Source organism: Anser cygnoides, chromosome 9 (genome assembly GCF_040182565.1).
Source record: "Anser cygnoides isolate HZ-2024a breed goose chromosome 9, Taihu_goose_T2T_genome, whole genome shotgun sequence".
Lineage (NCBI taxonomy): Eukaryota > Metazoa > Chordata > Aves > Anseriformes > Anatidae > Anser > Anser cygnoides.
In genome coordinates, this window is record NC_089881.1 from 18,296,369 (window position 1) to 18,314,681 (window position 18,313).

Genomic DNA, 18,313 nt, shown 5'->3' on the forward strand with positions numbered 1-18,313 from the left:
CAAGTCTTTTTTTGGGGGAAAATACTCTACAAACTGATGCAACATCTTGCCTGCTGCTTATGCTGAATGTTTACAGGTACAGAATGGAGCTGATCTGACCCAGCTATGCTGCATTAACATTACCTTGCATGCCATGGAAGACACCACACACACTGCATTTATTTAAATAAGTTGGGTTAAAGACTACAGTGCGTAAGTGACTTTTTTATTGATCAACCTGTTAATACGTAAGTTATGAATTGCTTCAAAACTGTTTTACAATGAACTCCTTGCAGAGAACTCCTTATTTAAGAAAGATATAATTTTTTAAGAATACATCTAATAAACTTTTGTCATTCACACTTTATTTAAATAATGGTGCTAGAAGTCTCAGTAGATTTTATTTGAGTATGGTACAGTGCCTGTGTGTTTTTTTTTTTTTTAATACATGCTGCTATTCAGTCCTGTGAGCTCTTAAAGACAACCAAACCATTTAATTGTTGATGAAGTTATCGTACCTGTCAGACATAGGCTCTTGCTTTGTAATATGCAGTTGAATGGTTTATTACCAACATGGCACAGTAGCTGCATGAGTAAACTCCAAGAGTTTTGCTCCCTAAACAGACACCTGTCAGTCAAGCCCAAAAAGGACGGGGGGGGGGGGGGGGGGGGGGGGGGGGGGGGGGAATTACCTCCCTGCTGCTGAATGTTCTGCCAATAACCTACCCTCTATTTATTTCAGTTCTTAAGGTAATTTAAAAAATAAATCGGCAAGTAAAACATTCAAATTTAAGCTGTTTTTTAAACTTGATTCTATGTCTGCAGAGTATAAAATGTCAAACCTTTCGTCCATGAAAAGTTCAAAGGACAACGGGCAGGTGTCAAAACAACGCTCTTAAGTCAAATTAGGAAGCTGTTCAAGAAACCAAGGCTGAGAGCGGACAGGTATGTGAACGTTGTGTGAGGACAAGGCCACAATGGGGTGGCCAAGTACCCTGGTTGATTTGCTGCAGAAGAAGGGGCACAAAGTGTCTGGGCGAAGCCCAGTGCTGAGCAACTCTCCTGGCAAGCTCCCTATTGCACAGCTGGTGCCAGGTGGGAGGTGTGCACACAACACATGCACAGGTGGTGGGCTGTACCAGCAGCTGGCACAGGGACGTTGCTTCAGGGCCTCTCCAGCAGCTGGAGAGCCTGAATGCAGGGGCCAACCTGCTGAGCCTGGCAGCTGTGTGGGCACAGTCCGGCCATGGCCAGCTCAGCTCCTGAAGCAGCAGCAGTGGTCGCCGCTCCGTTCACCCGAGTGCGCCGAGGACTCTTGCTGTGACCTGCACCTATGTACGCAGGTATGTAATTAAAACAATGACCCAGCTAGAAGTGAAAGTTTTATTTAATAAATATAATTTCCATTAATCATTTTTAAAACAACTTCTACTGCCCGAGCTGTACAATGAACACTGACTCGCTGTCAGAGAATCAAAAAAAAAAAGAACGTGAGGCAGCCACAGTGTCAGAGGTCCCAAAATCTTTGTACTAATTATTGCTAGTTTCCAGCTGTCAATGCCCCTTAGTTGCCTAAAATTAAGGATCAACATTGTTAAAAGTGTACCATCAAATGCTCCTCACAAAGCTAAAATTCAAGTTTTTTTCTTAAAAAAAAAAAAGTTATCTTACTCACAGAACAGGAGTCTAGCCAACTTGTTATTTTAAATTGTGCATAAGAACTGAAGTCTCCAATGGCCCCATAACTGGAAATTTTAAAAATCTATTCTTTACTGTAGTTAGCAAATGATATCTTATTTGTACCTGAAAACAATCCTCATTTTTAATCCACACAATTGAGACAGAGGAGAATAGTTATCTTTTAACTCATTGCCAAAATGCAGAAAGAATAAGAATGACTGGACTTTGCTCATAAACAAACAATTCCCTTTAAATCTGCTGAGGAAAAATTAATATACACCATAGCACATTTAGGTGTATTGTAGGGCTTTTTTCAGGCAAGTCACACTTTATGGTCTAAGCTACAGTATTTTTCATCTCTTCCCATTTAACATTACATAGCCATCTTTTGCCCATGGCCCCTCAGATTTTTATTCTTGTCCACGCACTTATACAAACCAGAAAAAAAAAGCAACAAAAAAGTCGTATCTACAATGATGACAATTTTATATACTTACTGTAAAACAACATAACATGGCAACAACTAGAGCAAGGCGAATACTTCAAAGTGATGAGAATATTCCTTTTAACGAAAGCCACAGAAGCTTGGGCAGCAGAGAGGGTCTCTCTAAGTTATTTCTGGCATCTCTAGGAGCAGTAGAAAAAATCTGTGGAAAGCAGAAGCCTTGCAAATACTGATGCAAATGCATGTCTAAGATGATCGATGGCAAGAGCTGATACAGCCACGCGCAGCCAATCTTTCCTCCTCCTGTTTATAAATTAAGTCATTCAAATACAGCGCAGAAACCAGACAGATCATGCCACTGGAAGCAAACAACAGAAGCAAAGAACATACAAAACATACAATAAAAAGAATCACAGGAAAAAAAAATAGCTGCAAAGAACAAAGTCTAAATAGGAGATAATTTAGGAAAAAATCTAAAATTAGTCTGTTTCCCTGACAAACGGTTCGCTCAGCTCTAGGAATGAATCTTTTTTTTTTTTTAAAAAACATGTTTTGTGTAACAATGCAGCAGCAGGTTTAGTTACGATGGTGTCATAGCTATCAGTTATTCTACAGCAGGAGACTAACATAGTCTAAAAAAATGGTTAAGCACGATTATGCACTTTTGGACCCTGAATTTCACCAACATCACTAATATTTATAAGTCTAGAAGTGTCAGATGAAACTTAAAAATAACATAACTACTGACTGAACAGCTTTGAGACATTTCTAACACTAGAAAATGATTATTTTTTTTCTCCAATATAGAAGTTAGTCATTAAAAAAAAAGTGTTTGAAAGTATTACTAAAGGTTCTCGGTAAGAAATTATAGTTGCCTAATATTCATTCTAAGTTGCATAATCTTTTTTTTAAATAATCTTTTGCATTAGAAAACAAATCATTATGAAAATGTGAAGCCAAAGTTCTCAGCATTTCCTCTCTTGCATTTTTTGGTACCCCCTTCCCCCACAGACTTAAAAAACATACAGAATATTTTTTTTTCATCTTTTCACTGCACCCTTTATAACGTGTAAGTCTGGTAACTAAAACTATGTTTTTTTCTAAACAACAAAACCCCCATTTTTACAGAACAGGAAAAAAAAATCTGCTGAGAACTCAAATCAGTTCTCTCAGGGTGGCATATGGAGAAGGTGCTCCTTGAAAGACACTGCATAGTAAGGTGACAAAAATCACTCTTGCTTTACTGGGCTGTCTACTGTAGGCTTTCCTGCCCTGTGTTATGGATTTCAAGGCCAAGAGATAATTCTACAATTTTTTCTCTATGGCCAATTCTTCCTCACCTGTTAATTCTCAATCAGAGAGATGAGTTCTATGTAACTATATAACTAAGTAAGTTCCATTTTTTTTAAAACTTATTTGTTAAGAATTCTGTACTGTACTCAATGCACAGTGAATGTTTCATACATTTTAACTGTCAAAGAAATACACAGAATATTTCATCTTTGAGTAAGAGCAATTTCAAATGATCTGTGATGTACTTACAAAAAACATGGTCACTTCTTCCATCCAAAATAGTTTTCAGACCAAAAAAAATATGGTCTTGTGTGAACCAATTCTACACTCATTAAATGAGAAATTACTGATTTAGATTTACTGCAAATAGAAAAATATACCTTGGCGGACAGATGGATTCTTAAGTTCTTCCTGAATTGTTTAAATGCATGTTTCTTCGGTAACCTTACAAACACTGGGAAAAGGGAAAGTAGGGGGGAAAGGGAGAAGAGGAGTTGGAAGGTTTTAAAGAAACACATAATGAACGTAAATTATTCTTCAAATACAGGGCTGTGCTTCTTTTGAGCAAATATAATCAACATATTTGTATGGTAAAAGCCAAAATCTATTTATGTACAAAGCTTGAACCGATCTAAATGCTTGGAGTGGGGTTGTTTATCAAAGCCTCTGACTTTTTCTGTACAAAGTTAACCACAGTTTATATTGCAATACACGATACACTAACCACACATACTGATGAGGTAATGAGGCCTAAGATGGTCAGACAAACCGAGTGGATGCTATGGCTGACACGGACAAACAAGTACTTCTGAGAAGTTAAACATAGTGGTTCAGACATAGAAGATACAGCTAAACAGCAGAGATCTGTTAAGATATTCTGAAGCATTCTTATTTCCTTCATTCAATGTAGGGATCTAGTACACAGCTGAAAGCTTCAAGCACTACACTTAGGCATTCAAAGGCATGATACAAGTATCCTGGTATGAACTATGAACACTAAATTAAATACTTATTTAAAAGGAAAATTTGCTATTTCTTTCCTTGTTTCATAACTTATTTTATGGCTTCTATCTGTGAACTGATCTTGATCTAATATCAGCAGGACAAAAACCTCATATCTTGCATGTTCAAGTCACTACAATTTTCAAAAACAAGGCTGCAATGACAATTTACTACAAAAACATTGCCTTTAACAATGAAATCTTGAAAATCCAGCAGTATCTGCAGCCTTCAGTTTAGAATGAAGCTGCCAGTCCTTAATGCAAAAAAATAAAGTTCCATGAGACCTGAAATAACACCAGTTAAAGCCATGAACAAGAACAATTAATGGCAGACCTGTTGATAGGTGAGGAACATCCAAAACATGATACAAGGAGAGCTGGACCTCACCTGCAGCTCGTTGAACCTGGGAGAATTTGGGATGATCTTAACAAGAGGGATTACACCCCTCCCTGGCCCCACTAGGCTGTCACATCAAGATGTCTTCGCCACACAATTTGCTTGGGATACAGCACTTAAGCTAACAGCAAAAACTCGTGCAGACAGGGTAAAAGCAGCTAATGCTGTTTTCGCCCAGATCTTAGGCTTAACTGAATCTTACGAAGTTTGCATAGACACTACTTACAGGTGCTATTTACAGTCTGTTCAATTTACAGTTTATTCCACAAAGAATATATATATACATATATATATATATATTTAATCTTTTGCTGTCTGACGAAGATTTTTACAATATTGATGGGACTTCAGTGTCAGAGACTGACTCCAAACTGGATTCCCAAATAAGCATCCAGAAGCAGCAGCATTTTTACTGGCCTCTACCTGAAGACTACCTAAGACAATGCTCTATTATATCCCTAGTGGCAGCACGTCCATTTTATCTCCCACGTTTAAGACAACTAGTAAGCTTAGCCATCTTAGCAAAATGAAGAAGCAGATGTTGCTACGCAGCCCCAAACACCCAGACACACACTGGTGAGAGAAGAGGGGAGGAAAAAAAAAAGTACCTGCACGATGTACCATTCAAAGTTGCATCTGTGCAATCTGTTTTTATTGGCATACTTAGGTATCAAAACATTGCCACCAATGTCTCAGATCCTTTAGATATATGAAGATAATTAAGCATTAATTGCATCTTTGAAGTACAACATGACCAAATATAAATACATGAAAAAGAAAACATGCAAAGATTCCCCAACGTTAAAAGGATTACTCATTCAAAAAATTTATGCTAGTGAGACACCTGCACAATCCACAATTTCCTTCCCAATTTTCCATGTCAAGTCCGTGAATTGTTATAACAAAACACAGAGCATTAGAAAAGATGACTGGCTTCTGAATTGTACTTCAAGAAAAGTGAACTGTTACACCCCTTACAATTCCAAATTACTGATTTGTAATCTAACTGCTCTTCAGTGATGACTAATATATTGCCATTCATACACCAGCATAAATACTTGAATTGTATTTCACTCTCAAAAGTATTGAGTGTTTATACACTATAGTAACCACCCATGGGAATAACAAGATTGATTTGCAAACCGTTAAGACAGCATCTGTAAGAAACAGGTTCAAAATGAGTGCGTGAGCGTCTGTGTGTAAAGTGAATGGTCATCATGAAAAATGAAACTTTAATAAAATTTCATTTTTGCAACTTCAGATCTATTGAATCATTTGGATTTGGGAGAAGAAAGATTTTGACGCTGTGCTATATCAATGTCTCAAATATCAAATACAAGATTCCAATCTGCTAATATGGTAACAAAAAAAGATTAAATGGTCAGAGGTAAACGTATTCCTTACAAAAATTATTTAGCAACTTGTGGATATGATTAGAAAAACTACTGGAAGCAATTACAGTCCAGATGACTGTTATGCTAGGCCACAAGACAAGCCACAGTTTGTCTTTAAGTCATGCTATAGTCCTGTCTAGGGCAGGGATGCAGCATTGAACTCACTTCAGAACCTACTATAGGTATGTGAGCACCACATGGCTTCCACAAGGCATTTACAAATGTCCCTGTTAACAAGTGGGTGAGTCCATTGTGGAGAGAGTCAAGATGCTTCTGTCGTTGGCATAGAAGGGATCCGATGAACTCCATGATCTAAAGTAACAATAAAAGAAAAGTTTGGCTGACTGGGAATTTATAATCTAGAGGCAAGGAGCAAGGTCTATGAAAGCAAAGATAAAAATGTTAGGAGATTAGGCAAATGTAGCTCTTTAAGAGAGTAATCTGTTAGTTTTATGTAAAAACCTGCAATTCATTTAAACCTTTGAAAGTACACTATAGTTAATATAGCCAACTATGTAATTAAAAATTCCATGCTTGCCAGAAAGGTAAAGTTACTCTCAGCTACAGATATTTTCACTGCTTTAAACTGAAATGACCAGAGGTTTATAGGCCGGCTTTCCAACTAGTTTTAGTACTGTGCCTCAAGAAAAAAAAGAAAAACAAAAACCTCAAATGTTGCACACGTAAATTCAGGTACTGTGAACGCTACGGTTTGATTGCCTAAGGTCCTTCTAGTAAAGCCTTGTGGTAAGCACAGCTAACCACAGCATGCCAGTAGATTGCTGTTCTAACATTAAATGCCCGTGCTGTCTCAAGTTACAGGTGGGCAAAACCTCATCTGCAGCCATGAGTTTATTTCAACCCTTACTGTTAAATTTTTTAAGTTAAATTTTAAGACATCGGGAAAATTATCTAACATGTCATGAGTCTTGATTCAGAAGTGATCTTGCAATGTCTGTCTCTTAAGGACAGATTACTGCTTTTGGAGAAGAAACACTGCAGAGGGGCCACTGTTCCTGGTTGAACAACATTATAGGACTGTATGTGAAAAGCTAAAAAAATAAAGAGTTGGAATGCAAGAAATCCAAGTATAACAAACTTATCCTCCAAATTTGCCTCTGTCAGAAATCTGCTGTTTCTTTAGAACTGTTACATGCAGTGCCTTGATACGAGTACTACTAATGGCACAGCCAACAACACATTAATGAGCCCTACTGTACAAGAATGTATGTGATCCAGCATTCTTAGTATTTTAGTGACTGACAAACTGACAGACAATTTAATGGAACAGACAGACAAAAATGCATTTCATCATACTACACCACACATTTTATATTCTAGCTGGTGAACGGAACTATAGAAAATACTTCTTGAATACATTTTACAAGCAGTAAGTACCAAATTCCTGTAGCCCTCTACTCCAAGCATTTGCACAGATTTGATTCATCAACATTTCTATCAAAATTTGATACCATATTTGATTTCATGTTCAGTTATCATATTTGACAGAATATCATATTTGACAGAGTATCAGGAGCACAAAATACAACACAACCTATCTACATCAATATTATTTAAAATACTGCTCATCATTCCACAGCATGCTTACAATTTGCTGCTGTCTCCTGGTTGAATATGAAGCTGCTATATACAGCGTAAGTATGCAAGAGACTGTCTTGTTTGTGACTGTGATCTAAGACATCACCTATTAAGTACAATGAAAGCAGCTCAAGAAAATTTACAAGCATTTTTAAATCACCAAATAGCTTTTTTAATTGTACCTTCACGATTTCTCAACTTATACCTGCCATATGTGATCAAACCAATTAGTACATTAAGAAATAAATAGACTTTCACATATTATAAGGCAAGCGTAAGGGAAGAATGTAAACAGTCTTAACTTTTAGACTAGGTTTTAAGTGACGTTGCTGTGTGGATGCAACTGAAGTCACTGGAGAAAAGACTGAAACAACAAGTTTTCTTTGCAGTTCTACTGTACAGAAAGTTAAGTGAAATGAGAAAGTGGTTCAAATTTCAACCAGAGGCAAAAGCAAAAGCTATGGAGCTTCAGGCCCTAGTGCAGCACCACTATAGTTTTGCATAATCATTAAACATAATACTAACTTCGATGTTCTAACAATTCTGAAGTTATTTAGCTAGCTGTAACTTCATTTGAAAATCATGAGGTAAACAGACACGAAACCTGAGAAAAAGCAATCTTCAAAAAATGCTTAATATTCTGTCAAATATGATTCATCTTCAATAAATATTTTTAAGTTAAAGAAAATCAAACTGCGTGAAAAAAGGAAATCGTAAAAGTGTAAATACATTGCAGAAACATAGAATACCTACCTTGTAAAACTACACATTACTAAAGGAAATGTTAACCAAAAAATCTGCTCTAATTAGATAACAATAAATGAAATAAATAGCACGAGAAGTGTTTCATTTGGAAAGCACAATTTTACAGAGAAGTGGTGAAAAAACACCAAAAAAAACCCAAACAAAATAACAAAAAAGCCACAAGACCTTAGAGCAAATACCACCAAAATGTTGATTTTTAGACCAATTAAATGCTCATCTTGTAGATTAAGAATTCTATTAAATTGTTTATTTTACACATCATGCCCGCCTTCTATACAGCAAGAATTTAATTAAAAATGTACTTATTCATCATAACAGTTCATTTTTCATATGGAATGAAACATTTTGCATAATCATACCCTAGATTTGTAGAAATGCTGAGTAAATTTCATAAGCAAGCCAAATGAGAGAAACCAACTGAAACCACAGACACGGCGTTCAACATAAGAGTTCAAAACAGGGATGTACTACATATCACGTCAATACCTAAAGGCAAAATCAGAACTGACAAAGCTTGTCAGTGAAAATTACCCACACAAGATTTCATACTGAACGAATGATATCATGACCTTTAATGAAAAGGGACAGTGTCAAATACAAAATGAGTTTCCTTGAAAATGCGTGAAGTGCAACTTTTTCAGGTTTGCCTTTTGACCAACGAAGGACCATGATATCATTCAGGGATTGAGATTACGATGTACAAAAGACCATTTTTATTTCTACCCCCAAATATTTCCGTGTTTGTTAGACAGCCCTCTCTATTTGGAAATGGGGAGATGGCACATGAGCAGATTTAGTAAGAGCTTTTTCCCCCCACAGTTTAGCTCACTACAAGAACGGTGTCGTTCCTCAGAAGTATTTGATTACTCTAACATGCTTTTATCCCACTGAGGTTTGTTTCACATATGGTTTGTGAAGGAAAAGATTTATTTAGCACATACTTTGGAATGGCACACATGATTTTGACAATATACCTTCTAGAACTGAAAAAATGTTTAAAATTCTTAGAACCTGATGGCTCTGTTCTGTCAATTACACTGATTTTAGAAACAGATTATAAAAGTTATACTACAAAAATATTTCATCTCCATATCAATCAATGGCTGCAAGATTAAAGACTTTCCTTATAACAATAAAGTTATATTCAAGGAGGGGGTGTGAGCCTTTTCTATATCTTCAGGAGTAATTCAAGCTCCAAGGTAAATATTTGGAGGTTGTACATCAAGAACCAAGGGGAAAAGTCTTTCGACTTTACAAACTCCTGATTCGTGAAGGCAAAAAATCATAAAACAGGAGAATAAAAGCAGCAGCGAGGCTTGATTATCTAAAGAGAAGAATGTACAAAAAAAAAAAATCAAGAGAAATTATGATAGATACAATGCAAGAACTTGTACTAAGCCAAACTAAACATTTTAACAGAAATTTTTTGAAAACCGTTTTTCCCCCTCCCCATCCCAAAAGAAAGCACTCAAAAAGAAGCAAGAAACTTATCTTTGAGGATGAATAAAGTACAATAAAGTGTCGCATTTCCTACTTAAATAAACAAAACCTGCAGCTGGTTTGCTAGACAGCTATAGCTGCAGGCTCATCAGGTTCCAGTTTATAGGAGAATCGTCTGCAGCAAAGGCTATTGAGAGAAATTCCACACCTGTTGACCCGGGTTGGGCTACATCTTCCCATTAGTCGTTCCAGCATTCTTCTAACAGATGTGCATGCTGTTTCCCCATCTGAGAAGCAGCACATGGAGTCCAAGCAGTTGATACCTGAACTTGTCTCAGTAAGCTGGAAGAATGAAATATAAAAAAAAAAAATAAAATTAGTATTTGCAAATTCTAGCAATAAAGATGTTATCAGAAATAACTTAGGAAAGGCAGGTTTTCTTGAAGTTAATGTGTTGAATATTTTTCAGTCTTACTGAAGAACTACAATGATGTTCACCATTTCCCTTCCCAAGGCCTATAAACATTAACATTTGACGTTCCCAAGGTTTAAAACACAGCCTTGCTGAGCATATGGAAATTGTATAACACCATTTCTGCTTAATGACAAAAATAAACTGGTTAGCAATTTTCTGTATTATAGCTATAATGAATTTCTGGAGCAGAGCCTCATGCAGTTTAAACTGTCCAGCCTTGATTAACCTCAGTAGAGGTACAACAACTTATACAATCTGCTGGTGTATTTTTTAAGCAAAATCTATCAAGAGAAAGCTTCAAATCAAGGCTACAGAATAAAGTGCAGCAATGTGATTGTAAGTATTCATTATTCCTCAAGAAGTGTAGAACGCAACTTCCAATATTAATTTAGATCCTATCATAACCATAGGTACACACATCCTTGGCTTTGCAAGGAACAAAAGCAAATTCCTAATTTTGTGAAAATCTTCTCTAGATACAAATCAGACGGATGCTAAAAAGGTTTAGTCAAGCTTATGTCAGTACGAAGAGCAATTCAGCATTAGTATAGCAAACTTTCTATTGTTCATTCTTAGCATATGAGAAAAGGACCCAAACAAAATGAAAGTTACACAGAGATGTATTGGATAAAGTTAAATGCCACCTATTGCTGTACTCCTCTATTATTTTTGAACACTAGTCAACTGCAACAACTGAAATCCAACTGAAATTTAGCAATGTTGGACAGAGAATATCCAAAACTGATTTCAGCATTCTTTCCAAAAGGAAGTAAGCAGAGTGCAGGGATTCTTTCTGATTTTACTTAAAATCTCTACATGACAGCATCCTGTCAAACAACTGCCACACATGCAAGCTAATTTTAAGCACCTTTTATTCTTACCTCACTCTCAGACACCTGTGAATGAGGAAACCCATGAAAAGGCATCTTAACCTATAGCAGGACACCGCTCAGTTTGAAGAATGTTCCCTGACTTTTCACCATGTGACTGAAAGTAAATGACTGTTGTCTGAAAGACTTTGGTTTCCAAACCCAATTTCTTCCATGCCACCCATTCTTGCCCAGTACTAACACCTCAGAGTTTCTCAGAACAGTTTCTCTGAGCAGACATCGACTACGAGCAGACACATTCCTTCCTAATCCCTTAAAACCCAGGCAACTTGGACAGATTACAGCTTCCTAACAGAACAACTCCTTTTCTAGAATGAAGAGGCAGCCAAAAGAAACAGGAGACTTTTGGAAATCCAAGAAATCCAAGTACAGTTCACAACTGTGCTGTCACAGAAGATACCATGACGAGGAACAGCATAATTTACAGCATTGCAGTGAAAGCAAGTACAACCTTCACGGCAATTTCTTATTGTGCTGACAGAGTACTAGACAAGAAATTACACAGAGCAGAAGGAATTCCTAGCAGGAGGTCAGAAAGCAAGCTCCCTGCCACATATACAGTGATCTTCACTGTTGTGTTAACAGCAAAACAAACTCTGAACATTCCTCCACTTAAGATTTCAAAAGTCCTGACACAGAGCAGTCCTTGATGTTATTAAAAGACTGGCATAAAGAGGAACCAGGAGTCATGCAAACTAGCTCTCAAGGAGGGAACCTTTGGTTCTGGTTTTGGAGGCATGGTTGCTCCTCTGCAGTAGAATCTCCTTTGTTCCTCTCAAGTTAGAGGCTAACCGAAAGCTAGGATCATACTTGAACCATGATTTATGGAGAAGTTCATATGATCCTTTTAAAAAAATAATAGATCTGACCTTATGTAAGCCTGCACAAAACATTTATGTTCTATCAAATTCACATCTAAGTGCAAAGTAATATTGGACATGCATTAAGGACACAACATAAACTCTATTTTATGCGTACATATGTTGGGTATCACTGCCTGGAGAACGCGGGTTTTAGTATCTATGCCCACTGTATGGAAGGATGATATTTATATTATGCTAAAGAGCTCTTCCCACTTTTCTCTCTGTGGCAGACAGTTACAATCATAGGTCTATATCAAAGTAAAATATGGCATGGTAAGGCAGCAGAGCATAATCATCTCCAAAGACCTGAAACATACCCTCAAGAGATAAAAGGGAGGTGAGCCAATGCTTACAAAATCAATACATACAGAGAAATATCTGATGTTATTCATATTTGGGCTGCAAACAGAGTCTTTTCATAAGGTAAGATATTGGATCACCATAACAAAAGGGATATTATAACAGATCATTTCATGTAATAAATGAAAAACACAGTTGAAATGTTGAATTAAAGAGTGATTTAGTTTGATAAAGAAAATCAGACCCACATACTGTGATACCCACATTTCTGGTATCTACGAGAAAACTTGCATCTTGGAGATGGCTCCATGACTGTCTATAAAATGATATTTATAAATATATATATACACACACAGTAGGGTAGAGTGGGAGTACTACCTAGTGAACGTAAGAACTGTCCTGTAGGCTAGATGGATCTAGCAGTTGCCTATTGTCCTCCCCTCTGTGCTTGCTTTCAGCAAAGTCACATGCTGAGCTGACTGAACCCTTATCTTCTTCCATCTAGAAGGACAGAAAAGCAACAGATCTTATAAAGCACCATGCTTGCATTGCTTTAAAACAGTTACCACATGAACCTTCATTTTACAGATCTGTTCTTGAGAACAGGGCACATTTACATGGAAGAGGCATTTTTTTCAAGTTAATTGGTAAAACACATGGTTTATCAGCGCACAAATATTAGAAAAGTTTGGTCTTTTTGTGCACCACAGACTGCAGAAGGGGAAAAAATAAATCTGAAATCTATTTCAAATTTTCAGACTGAGGTTTAGTTCTCCTTCTCCAACAGCAAGGATCATTTCAATTTGTTCATCTTACTACAAGGTGTTCGATATGCAACACAACAGACATTTCAACTAAACATTTAATCACACTGAAATATGCAGTTGGGACTTTGCTGAACAGGAAATATATTTAACCATGCACATCAAGGTAAGAATATTGCAGGGTATTTTCCTGAGCCCAGGTGCTAACTACCAACGTGTCTGATGGCATATGGACATTTAAGAAGGTATATGATATAGCTATTGCTAATCCACAATTAAGTTGCAACTTAACTCCCTTTTCTAAAGATCACTTCTGTTTTTTAATTCATAACATACTGTATACCAACATGACAAATAGAAAGCTTTAGAATTTTAAAAGAATAAGAGTACTGACATCTAACAACTTCATTAGAACTCATATTTTCAACATTTTTCTAGTTTTTCTACTCTTCATTTCTTCAAATCAAGTAAACCTACAAATGCCAATTTTTTTCAATTATTTCAAAATAATTAGAAAAAAGTATCTTCTGGTAAGTACATATGTGCACTTTTGTTACTGAAAATCAATATGAAAAGTCTACTCTCTCACTGATTCCCTCTTCCTATGATAGGTTCTGTGGATTAGCTCACAGACCAGCACCACACTATGCTAACACACTATACAAACCTGTAAAGGAAGACAAAGTTTGTTCAAAGGTTAACAAATTATGGTGTTCTGATATATTTCACTACTGTATGCTTGCATAGTCTTTTTGGAAGTTATGTGTTTTCTGTAAGGAATGTACAAAAGGAACAGAAAACTCTCTGCTCTGACTTCTACACAGCTGGTCTAGATCACATATGATAGCTATTAGGAGAGGAATCCTATGTAACAGCAACTAGAGGAAAAAATACAGACAAGTAATGAAGGCCGTAAAGACAGGGCCAGAAGTTATGGAGACAAGTAAAGAAAGCAGATCTCTACAGAGATGAAAGGAAAACAAGCCAACAACAGGATCATGGGAGGGCAGATGAAGAAAGAACAGGGTCTCATGCTAAGGTAAACGCTCCAGTTTAAGAGTCCTAGATATGTTATGCACTAACGGCCTTCCCTGTAAATAAAAATCTTGTCTGTGTTTTTTGTTTCCCTGACACTGTGCACAATTGTAATACACTGTCAAAATGTAAAAGCCTCTATAAACATAGTTAATTTAATCTGTGATTAGAATTAGAACATGTATCTGAGCAACACGTCTCGCATGCAGATTAAGATTTCTGACAGTTCTTATGAAGCAGAGACATTAAACATATACACACAAACCTCACACACAAAACTTTGTTTACAAAGAAAAAACAGAAATGAGATACAATGGGGCCCAGTTAATAGACCAAGATAGAATTTGACATGTTCCACTAACTAGAGACAGCTATAGAGGAAAGAAAAGGGAATTTTTTCAAGTATTCAGTCATCCGTCTCTGGATAAGCATAAAGCCTGCACCTGACCTGTGCTGTCATATTTCCTTTTCATCCCAAGCTACAAAATGACATTATAGTTCAGAGGTAAGAGTTTAACAGGCATGCACAAGAGTGCATTTCTGCCTTATAGAAATCACAGGGACATTTAGAAGACCCCAAACTCTCAACTCTGTGTACACCACAAATGTTTTATAAACTTGAACTTTTTTGGACATCCCCATAAAATTTGATTACAACATCACATATATTTTAATTTGCATTCATAAAGGTATTGTGCTTTGGTATATCAACAGAACACTAAGCACATTCTCAGAACATGGCATAGGTCAGTTAAACCTGGCACTATATTGCTTTTGAGGCTTTTAATACGTATTTTACAAGTAACACAAAACCCCTATTACCAATTTTCCCCTTTCACTACTATTAGGTAAGGATCCACAGAGTAGCTTCTGAACTTCATCTGAAGACTAATAAAGAACTAGAGAAAGCCAAGTCCTAAGTTCACTAAAATTGAAGAGGTAGCTGTACTGCAGTTTTTGCCTCTGCTTTAAAGCTAGTAAGTGCTAAATTTTAAAAAACAATGCCTCCCTGGGGCGTTTGGCAATCTAAATTGCAGAAATCCTGATGTGTTTTCACAGTGTGACAAATAACAGCTAAAACCTGTTAATAAGCCATCTGAGCAGAATAGCCACTTCAGATTTCTCCCTGCAAATATATAGTCCACTCTCAGAGAAAATATAAAGCTTTTTCTTTTTGATTCCCCTTTAATAGGGCTTTTATTGTTTCAATTAACTGATTTAAAAATACTCTAACCACTTCCAATGACAACTTCATCTCTTCTACTTTCCCTTATTTAAAAAAATGTAAATTAGTGTCTCAAACCCCCCAAACATGGGTTGCTTGGTTCTCCTAGCATCCATTCTCATGCTTTTAGACAACAGTTACCTGCAAATTATGTAAAAGAAATCAATTCTCTGCATTATGTCTTACCATATAATATAGATGTAGATATGGGGGGGATAATACATCAAACAGGTTAAGACATTATTGATGCATAAGAATGTTTCAGTGTTACAAATGAGAATCGTTATTTGATAGCGTTTCATGTACTGAACTCTGCTACACATGTACACTTATCTTTTCTTGTATAATTTCCTAGAACTTTGTATAAAAGTTATTTGAGAATATGTATCTGTAACAGTCAAAATAAACAACACTCACTTCATAGATGCACAAAACAAACACAAAAAGCCTTAGCTGCACAAGTGTACATATGCACCCAAATTTAAAACATTTTCTGCACTTTCAACACAAGTGAAAGCAAATTAAAATGGGCAAACAACTCGCAATAACTGCTGCTTGAAATATATGGACCTTCCTGTCACGGCCTGATGAAGCTGAAATTATCCAACATGCAAAAGCACTATTAATTTTGATCATGAAGAAATTAAAAGCATTATAACCATGCTAGAAACTATAATTATTTAAAAATGGATGCAAGAAGAGCTAGGTCTATTCCAAAAGTTGAGCATCATGCTAGGGATATTTGTTCCTAAAAACAAAGCACGTCCAACATGCTACTTAGGAGAAGCATTTGGCTCAAAAACACAGAGCAAAGCCAAGAAATATACCAAACTTAATTTATCTGCACTATAGGTATTGCCCTCTCAACCCGCTAACATTCATGCCTCTTCCCATCTCTCTCAGCACTGAGTTAGTTCACCTTCAGCATGCATAAGAGTTGATGAGGAACTGTCCCTCCTACTCTACCTAATTTTGCTCAGCTGATTCCTTGCCCTGGACAATGGCTGCAGTGCGATGAACTCGTCACTTAAAGCAACTCTGTTGGAGTACATCTACAATTGGACAGAGAAGGGATGGAACATACATGTCAGTCAGTAGCAGCAGTAATTTTCTAAGAGAAAGACACAGGACAAGACATTGTTATAAAAGTGGAATGCACATTATATACAGAAACACAAGCCTGGTACCTTTAAGACAGTTCCTGGATCATCACGGCCAGTTATTGTTTGGGAGGACCATACCTGAGTGCACCTCAGCCTTCACACTAAGGACAAAGGCCTATACGCTTACACGTCTATACTTTACCTGACATCTTTATTCTGTATTACCTTGTCTCCTCAACAGTGCTGTGACTGGTATTTACCACAAGATTTATATTTTGATTCAGATTTTCCTTACTGCCCAAGTCCTCCAACTTGCCATAGTTGGGAAAGAACAGAACTATAGTCAGAAATTACCCAGACCAGGGTAACAGACCAAAGGCAGCAGACCAAAGTCAAACATAATATGATGTATTCTCTTCAAGCTTGGCAAGAAAGCTAGGAACACAGGAGAAAAACAAAACAAAACACAACCTAAACCAAAACGAACAACAACAAAAAAAGACACTGGCACCCTAAAAGGGAAAGGTAGATCTAACCAAGCTCATCCTGCGATAGAAGTCAACTCATGCTAGCCCATGGAAGACACTGATTTTTATTTTTTTCCTTAACGTCACTGTAGAACATAGAAAAATTACATTTAAAGTTTAACACTTTCTAAAGTGGTTCTCCCTTATTCTGGTTAAATTTAATTGCTCTCTTGGGAGTAAGTTATCTAAGCGTAACATTTAACCGTGACTGTTGATACTATCGCCTTACACCAATTAAAGAATTTAAAATTAAGTTGCTTACGTACTCAATAGAGTAATGTAGACACCTATAGATTGGGTCAATTCAGAGCACTAAGGTTCGTATTTCACACAAATAGTGCGCTCTTAGTTTCTGAAAGATTAAAATAATTGGAACAAGCATTTTCAGTCAAGAAAGCCATGTTAGTTTCATTCACAGCTTTCAGGGGAATATTTTACAATCTAAATAATGGAGGGAAGAAGTAATATAAATAGCTATGAATTTAAACATCAGTAACTGTAAATATTAGTTCATGTACCAATTTGTCTCGCTCTAATAAAAACTTAGGAACTGTAAACTAAACTTTTCTTCCCTCAACATGCAAATACACTACTTTAGTCATACAATTAAAAATGAATAATTAAAAATAATTCAGTTGCACAGAGGGTGCTTTAGGACACAAGTGTTCTCCAAACTCATTCTATCGGAAAGCTTGAGTCATTTCCTCTGCTTTGAAACTGAAAGAAAAATATTCACCACAAATTTTAAATACATCTAATGAGGTATAATAATGAAAGAAGCATTCTGTTACTTCCTGAAAGTAAGTGTGAAAAATAAGTTGGTCACTTTTTCATATAATCACTTACATCTACTTCTTCACTACAAGAATAGCTTATGAAATTCTGTAGGGCCAACTGTCACATTAAAATGGGGAAAATCTCAACAGAATAAACCTCAAAAAAGCAACAAACAGGTGACTTCTTTTTGGAAATACATTTTTAACTGTGATTTTGCTATCAGATGCATGCAGAGAAACCACCAGCTGGCTGTTGAAAAATTTTTGGTCAAATCACATTTTAAATACTTAAACTTTGCAGTGTCAGGAGCTAGCTGTTTTCAGAAAAAGGCAGTGCTTTAGTAAACACAAAGCTTGGTGTT

At 36.4% G+C, this 18,313-nt stretch overlaps 1 protein-coding gene across 17 annotated transcripts in view; it reads right to left on the minus strand.

The window, feature by feature from the left end:
- Window positions 1-1,348: 1,348 nt before the first annotated feature.
- ATP11B (ATPase phospholipid transporting 11B (putative)) overlaps window positions 1,349-18,313 on the minus strand; it is a 62,880-nt gene continuing 45,915 nt past the window's right edge. For 2 of the 17 annotated variants that reach the window (XM_048059632.2, XM_067002253.1), the window contains exon 29: window positions 8,633-10,335. In XM_048059632.2, the coding sequence (XP_047915589.1) occupies window positions 10,117-10,335 (219 nt within the window). In that variant the 3' untranslated portion in view covers window positions 8,633-10,116. Of the gene's footprint in view, window positions 3,852-5,403; window positions 6,502-8,632; window positions 10,336-12,899; window positions 13,023-16,511; window positions 16,598-18,313 lie in introns of those variants that run through there. The other 15 variants (XM_067002256.1, XM_067002255.1, XM_067002263.1 and 12 more) reach the window with 15 other exon arrangements.